The sequence below is a fragment of the Hesperophylax consimilis genome, chromosome 9 (genome assembly GCF_061612785.1).
Source record: "Hesperophylax consimilis isolate HC1 chromosome 9, BYU_Hcon_1.0, whole genome shotgun sequence".
In the NCBI taxonomy this organism is placed as follows: Eukaryota; Metazoa; Arthropoda; class Insecta; order Trichoptera; family Limnephilidae; genus Hesperophylax; species Hesperophylax consimilis.
Genome location: NC_142844.1, coordinates 37,043,693 through 37,054,207, shown reverse-complemented (window position 1 = coordinate 37,054,207; position 10,515 = coordinate 37,043,693). Strand labels below are relative to the sequence as shown.

Genomic DNA, 10,515 nt, shown 5'->3' with positions numbered 1-10,515 from the left:
ATCTCCCGGAGTCAGGGTCCGTGACACCGGACGAGAGGTCAATCTTGCTTGAAGAGGTCTATCTGACCTCCAGGAGGGGAATGGTAGTGGATAGGTGGGGGGAGGTAAGAGGAGTAAGGGACATGAGTCAGATGATCTTCTCTCATTGTCTCATTCATCAGGAAGCAACCACCGGGATGGGTCGGCATTAGAGCATAGCTCTTACATCTTCTACATCCACAGTATATCGTTCGAATGTTAATTCAATAGAAATTGTAATTCTACGCATCATATATATATATATTGAATATTTTGATACAATAATTTTAAATGGTTTTATTGTCGATTTTCCGAAGAGTCGAGTTTCCATTCGATCGTGGATCTAGTCGTATTTATTGACCAGATCTGAATAGCAAAGTACTTTTTTCTCACCAATCTTCTCCCCTCCCCATTATCTTCAGTTTCACTGCATTCTCCAATTATAGACCCAATTGTTTCAGGCAGTATCACCACATTCAAACAGGTGTTGATATACGTGAAAATAATAATTTTAATATTTGATCAAAAAAACATTTAATTAAAAAAATTATTTCTGTGTCAATAATACAGTGGTTACTAACATTAATTAACTTATAAACTTATCTATATAAACATCCCCTAAATGTACCTAACTTTAAAATAATATAAAATACTAATCCCTACATGGAAACTTTAGTTTTAAGTGTTGGACATTTGGGTGGTTCAAAATCACGAAGGGAAATTGATTATGTATTTTGACGGCATATGATAGTTACTAAAAGTCACAATACAAAAAGTTAACCGTTGTATAATTGTCACAATAACTCCGGGAAACCTTGATCTATTAGTAGGAACATGAAAGTGGACCAACATTATTAATATGTCAGGGCCACTCTACTAACTGTTACAATTTTACATGAAAACAATTCCGTCATTTTAACTTCAGTAATTTCAACTACTGTACTAAAAAAATTGTAATCTATCGATTCTGAAGGAATTCCTAGTCTAAAATTAATACACCTCAAAGATTCGCGTTTCAGATCAATGCTGCCTAGGTCAAGTATTTCGACAACGAAAATAATTATACTTAAATCCATAATAATAATAACACAAAAGACATCAGAATATATTAAAATCCTTTCATTGGTTTTTGAAGATTTCTAACCAGTAATTTATCCTTTCAGGCCACAGATCAGTCGTCAGCCTCAACTCCTCGCCAATATCAAGAATATGTATTGTTTCTTCAGTCGCAGGAGGCCATTTAATTTTAATCAAATCAGATATTTCAGGAGTGGGATTTCTGGAAGCATAATTTATATAGCAATTAGGGAGAATTATTATTTAGGTATCTCGATCCACTAAAATAATTTCTGCAAACATCCATCAATTAGAAACTTACTTCTTAGTAACTTACCCAAATTTGGCAAAATCTGTCCACATCTTGACCATGCGATTTCTCACCAAGAGATCCTTGGAAGTAGTTATTCCTTCACTCACCAAGCTAGACGTACACAAGTAAAAAGCATCGTCACCGTGGCACGCCCCCTTTTCTTTGCAACGGAAATTCCTTTTCATGGCATTCAGATTACCGTCATAAGAAAACATGTATACAAATGGCTGTACATAGGGCAACTTCAATTGCAAAGCGTAGAACATCGGCCCAAGTGTAATCAAATCCGAAAGGAAATCGTTTACCGGATCATCCGGCTTCTTGTTTTCATGAGTTAGTTTGTAAAGTTCTCTTAATTTATCATCTGTTTTCTCTTCGTCTTCAATAATATATTCTTTTGGAAAGAAGTTTATAAATCTTCTAAATCTAAGATTGGTAAGGTTTCGTTGGAATCCGGGAGCGTCGTATCCTAACTTGAAAATAATTCCTTCTTTCTCTGCAAATCCACATAGTAAAGGAATTTTCATGAACTGACCAGATCTCATAAGTTCAAGAGGTTCTCGATTCATAAATGGTTCAACATTTTCAAACGTTTTCTCAACTACTGGGACGAACAGAAAAATCTTTGCAGCTTGAAAGTCATCAGCATTTTTCAAAGTCATCGAAGCCTCTAGCATTTCTTTTACATCGACTTTCATAAGAAAGTCTAGCATATCTTTGCTTTCTGTGGATGTACCACCAAGCTTCTTGACCAATCGCCCGGCAACGTCTAAAGGATTCTTACACATTGCCCAAGGGCAGAGTGCAGATCCCGATTGCAGAATGGCTTTATGGAATAGACCTTTAGACATCGACGACAACATGTGATACTCCAGACTCGCAGCTCCAGCACTTAATGAAAATACAGTTACATTCTCTGGATTGCCCCCAAAAAACTTGATGTTTTGCTTTATCCATTTCAAAGCAAGGTTTTGATCCCTCAGTCCAGCATTTCCCGGAGCTTCTGGTATGTCGAGACATAGAAATCCCAAAGCTGACAATCGATAGTTTATTGATACAAGAATTGTACCTCGCTCAACTAGGAAGTCGGGTGAAAACATATCGGAGTTTCCAGATCCATTAAGGAAACCTCCACCGTGGATGTACACCATCACAGGCATCGGGTCCACTGGCACATAGCACTGGTTGGGTAGTGAAGGCGTGTAGACGTTCAGAAAAAGACAATCCTCCCCACCCATATAATTCATGGTGAGGATTCGGAATTGAGAACACTCGTTTCCGTGTTTCGTTGCATCTTTGATACCGCTCCATGGTTTAACTGGTACGGGAGGCTGCAATAAAACGTATAATAGGGAAGTAAAAAATTTCCACACTTTTTGAACATAGTCATGATTCATATTGCCTAATATATTCACGGTATGAGGAAGCTAGTGCAACAAATAGGAAAATGTTGAATCTACATCACATAGGCTTGATTCATTGTGATTCGTTTATGTGTTTAGAACTGTGGATCGTATTGTAAACATGTGTAGTTCTGGGGAACATTTCTCCCTCTTCCTGTATCAACATTGGGTAGAAATGCATACATACATGATGAGATAATCTTTTCTACCTGGTGAGCGGGCTATTGCTACTGTATCTTTTTTTATGTATAATTTCAAAATGTTTGTGGCGAATCATTGTAGACCTTGAGGAATACTCATCATCAATGTTCATCTCGCTTTTGGTAGCGTTTCGTTTATTTGTGTGCGTCCATCATAGTTGTCGATTGAGAGTACTTGGAACGTTTTTGCCGTGGTATAATTTTGGCAAACATTTTGACATGACCCAATGGAGTGCCGCGAGTCCGTTATCTTGTACCAAAGCGGTTGTCTCGTTTTCGTAGAGAGCCTTGTGGGATTTTTGGTCGAAGGAATATAGTGTGTAATACGTGTATAGATGTTGAACAGAGTTGGAGATAGCAAGGAACCCTATGGAATATCCGCAAGTCATAAATCTAGTGGAAGAAAGTGCGTCATTGATTCAAACTTGGAAAGTACCTACGGCAGCGAATGAATGTAGAGAAGTTGTAATTCTATGCCGGTTTCACGGAGTTTCATGGAGTTCACACGTTCACACGTTTCACACGTCACACGTTCACATCAGACTTTATCGAAGGATTTTGCGATGTCACTGAATATCTGAAGCCATGTTGCTCGGAGAGAGTTGAGACTTATTCAACGTGGGTCGTAAGCTTTGTGTGAAGTATTTTTCGAAGATCTCAACCACGTTATAGAGAATACTTATGGGACGGCGATTTGAACGAAATTTTGTGTCTCTACCGGGTTGTGGGATTAGTATGACGCGTGCCTGTTTCCGGAGTTTTGGAAAGTAGCGCATTGTGTAAGCAGAATTAATTCATTTAACAATGGTTAGAACCCTTTTTTGGGGGAGGGCTTCGTATGTGGTAATGGAGAGCACTTCCATTTTGGATATTATCTCTAAAATATGGTGAACTTGGCAGTTGGGCGGATCGGCGTTTTGGAAATTGGGACTGAATTGGATTTTTGAAACTGCCGGCAAATGACAACTTTATCTTGGTGGTCATAGAAAAGGCCATATTCGACTTGAATCGGGGGGTTTGGGTTGGCTTCGTTTTTAAGAGCTTTGGAGAGTTTCCAGATAGAGCCGTGGCTAGTTTTCAGTTTGGATTTCTTTTTCTTTCCCAAGTGAAATTGAAATAGGCACGTTGCTGGAGCATAAGACTTGTTGAAGCTGATTTATCTGTTTTTGTCCCTGGGATTGTGGTACTTTTGCCAATCTGCAAGTGTCTGACAAAGTTATTGCTGTTAATCAAAATTTGAATATCGTTAAAGAGATTGACTCGGCAGTTCGGACGTGAGTGTGTAAGTTAAAAGAGAGATAATAATTACCTTAAATCGAAGGTTTCCTAGAGGAGGTTCAGCGTAAGGAATTCCAAGGAACTTGTAATACTTTGCTTTGCTGACTATGGTGGTACCCTCCGCTCCCTGAAGAATTCCTTGATCAACTTTTACACATAAATTGTTTGCCATTTTTTAATCTCTACCACTTTTTCTGTACAGTCAAACTAATGCAACGTAAAACCATTACCGCCGCCCGATAGTTTTATACTGAACGAACCTAGGAACGTTATCAACATAGCAATATACTTTATCCTCCTAACAACCTTAGCTGTCTTGTATAGTCATAATTTATATTGAACGGATGATCCTTCTTATATTAAAATTTTGTCGAGTGTTTCAAAGAGTCGTGCTCGCAAGTAAGTTCCATTGAGAATTGTTAACCCTATCCCTGCGGGAGACGCACGCCTGCGACGCACTGTACATGCCCTGTACGCGGGTGGCACATCTGTGCGACGCAAAGTTTCTTCGGCGTTATGGGTATGAAACATGCTTGAGCACGGTAAAACTTATACTCCTAAAAAATCTCACATCTTTACACTACTGACATCTTACGATATTTATCCATAATACGTATCCTAATCATCGATACAAAGATTTGAAGGGATCTTCCAACTCAGAGCGAAAAATGAATCAGTTTGAATTCTTCCCGCGTCTTTACACACGTTATTGCGCAGGCGCATTTTATAAGATTCTCAAACAGAGACGCTCGCCGTGTATATTACATTGTTTTATCGAATTATTGTTTGCTTTTTCGTGGATATGAACTATTTTAATTACAGTGTACATTCATCTGATTTATCATATTTTAAAATAAGTTCAGTTACATACATTCATTCAAACTATTGAAGAAATATAAAATTTCGTCAGTGTTAGATTATTTTCAAATAAAGATACGTGGTTAAAACTTTTTTTTAGTGAAAAATCAAGTGTAAAGTTGTACAATTTTGACTTTTTATCAATTTTTGAAAGTATTTTTATTGCCAAAATACAAAATGTCGGGTCGTGGTCTTAATGACGAAGAAATATTTGGTGCTACTTTAGAAATAGATTCAGATTTTGAAATAAGTGACAGTGACGTCGATAATAATTGCGAAGCTGCTGAAATACATGAAAGCCATGATTCTGCCGTTATGCGTTGAGAACTGTTTCAAAATTTATCACGATAAAAAAATATATTAAGTGATACATATTTACGGTGATATAATAACAGAAAAATTATTTCATTATTTTTGTAAATTTAAGTGTAGTTATTTTTTATTATATGAACCTTTTTAAGTGTGTCAATATTTCATGTATCCAGTCAAACGCGACATCGCACCACAGTTGAAGAGCTCTACTCCGGTATGTTTATGCATGTGTATCGTTATCCTTGAAATATTAACATGGCCGCCCGGGTATACCGTATCAGATACATTATGAATATATACTTCGAATTTTTATCAAGTCCCATTGATGTTCGGATTGTTTATTTATACTTGAAAAGATAATTCAAGACATAAGCGACGTATTTTTTAAAACAAATTTTAAAATCCATGCGTGATTATTGTTTAAAGTCATAAATTAGATTGATGATAAATAGCCCCGCGTGTGAACGAAGTGATACAAATTTGTGACGCATAGAAAAGGTTAAATTTCATAAGATTAATCGACATTACGTGCATTTAGTGTATTTTTTGCGGCATAAGGAAATGGGAATAAAATACTAGTGGACCCCGAAATGCTTCGCTATTGCTAATATCTTTCTCAGGCGTCTCAGACTTCTTCCGCCATTCACTATTGTCTACCACAATGTTTCTATTAAAAAAACTATATTACATCGATTTTAATTCGACTCCGTATTGAGTATTCAAACCACTCACTAAACACTTATGACATTAATAAAAAGAAACGTTGAAATTTTCAGCGATATCGGTGGACTACTTTTCGAGTTTTGCGAAATCAAACATAGGCTGAATTTTCTTATCTTATTAAGATTAAGATTTGGTGAATAAACTGGGGTGATGGGGTGAATCTTGGCAAACCGTAACAAAAATTTTCATCTTAATAAATTATTATTATTTTATTTATGCAAGTAGTTTTATATATAAAAAATGGGTGACAAATACGATTTTTTGGACTTTAATGGAAATAACACTCTACAAGGTGAGTTGATTCGTGCTAGAATTTACAGGGTGAAGATTGCCCTGATGGTAGTCAATCTATGATAGGTGAGGGCACCAGAAGAATAAAGAACATTTTAGCGTTCAAAATAAAGCAAATATACACATGACTGCGATCCTGCCAAAAGGATTTTAGGGACGCCGTTAGCTAGAGACCATTGTTGCTTGGAGGCAACAGTTGCATTAGCTTTATTCATGGAATTATTAATGAACTTATGAATGACTTCATAGTCAATGTGTAGCAAGCGATTACTAACGATACCTTAACCATGAAAAATTTTGCAAAAGGAAAGGACTCGCTGTCAGTTTTCGCGATAATTTAAACTGATAACGTCGGACAGTAATTTCTAAATTATGCTTCAGTCAGTACAACTATGTAATATTTTGTCATGAACCCAATTTAGTGAAATAATTTTTTACGCAATATGTAATACCGATAAAACAAAAATTCTAGCGTAAAGCCGTGAAAGTTTGCTCACTTATGCAGGTAAATTATTTACATGCCTGCGTGATGATAACTATCCTTTATTTCTAAAACTTAATGCACTCTTCGATCAACACTCTACTCTTTATGAATAACATTCTCTATTGAGACTTGAACTCCAGTCAAAGCATTTAATTGTTCGCGTAACTAAGTCTATATGATTTTTGTCACTCATTACGATTTACTTTCTATTTATTAAACTCAATTCTTGGACCATATCGAAACCTTTTCTGACTTTGACTCGACATGATCAGCTTTATTTATGTACATTGCAGTCTTGTGATTGCTTGCATGTTATGTTCATGTCTTTCCCAGTCATTTCTGTTTTTTATTCTATTCTTGTGATGTTATAATCATATTGTTAATGAATAATTTCTTCGTAAAACACTAAATAAATGATCGACTACTTTTAAACGAATAGCATATTTTCCAACGCAACTATTTAGCGTGCAGGTATGTAGCATTAATTAAGAAATAGTGTTGATTTTTTATTTTTATATAAAATTGTAAATTCATCAGTTGGATAGTCCTGATATAAAAATGTTGATTCACTTTTATGTTCCTACCATTAGACCAAATATGTATTATTCTAGACTACAATTCTGTCATAAATAGATTACACACCGCCGGTAACTCTTATGCTATGTTAGCTGATGTTTTTAATATGCCATCATCGAATATAAAGTTGTAATAATCACACATTTTAGTTGTGCATATTTTAACGAGGTCAGAGAGAAGAGGTTTTTTGTTTCTTTTCATGTCTTTCATTAACATTCTTTATTTTACTAATGTATTTTATTCTTTTATTTTGTATAGTTTACTTGTATAATCTTATTTTTATCGTCTTTCTATATTGTACTACTACTATCAATTACTATCATAAATGCAAATGGCACTAGTGCCGAAAATTCAGAATAAAAATTCTGTAATATTCTTTATTATTTTAAAGCAATAATTATTATTCTGAAACACTGCGGGTTCAATTTCCCATAGGCGGCATGTATTTTTTCGGAAGATTTTATCAAATTATGTAGGTGTTTCAGGCTAATGAATATTGCTTAATAATAATATTTGGATGATTTGTATAGCGCCGCTTTCGTGAAAATCGTCCCAAAGGCGCTCTACAAATATATCAAATATTTCTACAATTAACTCCAGACTAGACAAATTTATGGCTAATAAATTACATCCACCGGTTCTTCGATCACTAATAGAAAACTATATAACTAAGAAAATACGAGCGGATGCTGCGTTAGAAAGTACATATATTATTATTTATTTATATTCTGTACAGGCAGATAACATACAAGATTAATGTAAATTAAAGTTAATATTTCAATTCGACATAGTCAATTCATAGAGAGATGCGCCAGTATTGCCAGTGTATATCGAATTCTGAGTGATTGATTGGTCTGGATATCAACAGTGCGACCGTGCTCGGGAAATCAGAATAAAATCATCGGTAGTTACGTTTATCGATCCGATATTGTAAATATAACTGTCAGGCCTCCTGGGAAAAATATCATAAATAAAAAACAACATTTTTTTATTTAACACCTATTATCGAATCTATTATTCATTGCACCAGAGTTATTCATAGACACAGAAATACACCACAAAAATTATTAAGTTTCGTCGGCGTTATAATAATAAATAATTTAACACCTTGGATAATTTTGGGAGATTTTCTTCACAGAAAACAAACAACAGTGGTGTCTCTTTGGGAGATATATCTCGCAGACTGACACGGTCTCGTGAAATATATGTTATCTCATTTTTAATTACAATGTGACAATGTAACCGCAAATGGGAACATTTTTAGATAAGTAGGTACGTACCGCGATTAACCCGAGTTAAAGAAAAAATAAATAATTCTCAAAGGCCTCATACAATATGTGTCGTATGATATCATGTTACTGCTACATTTCTTTTTAACTAATTTACGTTTGTATACCTTAAGAGTAGGCATATTCTTACTTTTGTACAACAGGTTTATACCTACAAATAATTATTTTATGCATTTACTATTTACTTGCTGTTATAATATGTCAAATGGATTTGTTTGTTGTTATATGTATTATTACCTACTGTTACTATTGTGAACTTACAATCTTCAGAATATTATTTTTTTATGAACTATGTATGTAAAAGCCCAATAGGCGTATAAATAAATAAATCTTTGTTTGCATTCAAAATTTTAACATTTTAATTGCATTAGACGATTTGTAACATAAAAATTTTAAAAGATCTTTAATCTGCTTTTAAGAATAGTCTTTATAGGGAATCAAATGTAATGCGGAACCTGTATTTTGACAGTTCTTCTAAGTTACGTTGCAAAATGTCACATTCTTTAGGATTTAAATATATTTTGTAAAATACAGTGAAATCTGAACCTCCCTCACCGGAGATAGTGAGCGTAACGTCATCATGTTTATTATTGATGATGATACAAATAAACAAGTAAGTGGGCACGCGTCCTGCGGCAGCTGTCACCCACTCAAGTGATGGATACGATATTATGTCCAGTGCATGTACCTACCTACTGTTGTAGGCAGCACGAATATATTATTAGGGTACCCTGTGCGCTGTGCGGGGAGAGGAGAGGATAATAATATGAAAATATTATTAATATTGCAGGGAAAGGTTTGAGGAAAGTTGTAAAGAAATTTACTTTGATGTAAGTATGTAGTTTCCCTAAACCGTGTAACAGAAGAATAATGTAGGAAAAGAAACGTACTTAATATCAATGCACCAAAAAATTTAAAATTAAACTTGGATTATTTTTAGGTTATATTCACAAATAAAGATTAAGGCGATGCAATACGTAGTAATGCAAAATCATGTGTTGTTGGTTTGAAAATTTGGTCGCCTAAAAATTTTTCAGATGCTTTAATTAAATACGGCGAGTAGAATACATCCTGGCCTCTGAAATAATCGAGTATTTATTAGATAAGTCTTTTTATAAGCCCAGAACAAAATAATGTATAAGGCCTATGAAAACTGCTTTAAAGTTCAAAATCTCCTACTTACGAACCTATTTTCGGTTATGATTTTATTTTATAATGTTGCAAATTAAGTTATTTATAAAATGATCGGAAAAAAAAATATGCCTGAACATCCACAAAATAAAATAAAAGGCACTTTTTGGCCATGTTTTTTTCTTGCATAAATCAAAACAGGCGGATCTTGTTAAACGGGAATTTAAACCTTATCGCGATCTTCGTAAGGGGTGTTATTGATAGCGGCTCGATTTAAAATATTAGACGATTTAGTGCATCGCCTTAAATGATTATTTTTCAGATTCTGATAACTGTACTCATTGACCTAAACAGTTCTGAACAGAGCAATGTAACAATGTGTGAGGGGGGAGATGAATGGATATTCCACAATCTGCTTAATTTTTTAATGATGTTTACACTCCATTGTGTCATCAAATACTCATAAGCCGATATAACTGTATTAATAACACAGAAATAAAATAATAATAGTTCATTATGCATTACTTATACATACAAATTAGTCATACGAGATGGCTGACAGGCAATTTTTCTTCAACCTAGA

The 10,515-nt window shown here is 34.7% G+C and overlaps 1 protein-coding gene across 1 annotated transcript; it reads right to left on the bottom strand.

The window, feature by feature from the left end:
• Window positions 1–1,137: 1,137 nt before the first annotated feature.
• Window positions 1,138–4,440, bottom strand: LOC149421303 (juvenile hormone esterase-like). Its single transcript, XM_089635489.1, has 3 exons — window positions 4,300–4,440; window positions 1,412–2,718; window positions 1,138–1,297 (listed from the first exon to the last, which is right to left on the bottom strand). Exons 1-3 carry the CDS (start codon window positions 4,438–4,440, stop codon window positions 1,138–1,140), a joined length of 1,608 nt encoding a protein of 535 aa, XP_089491615.1.
• Between the last annotated feature and the right edge of the window lie 6,075 nt (window positions 4,441–10,515).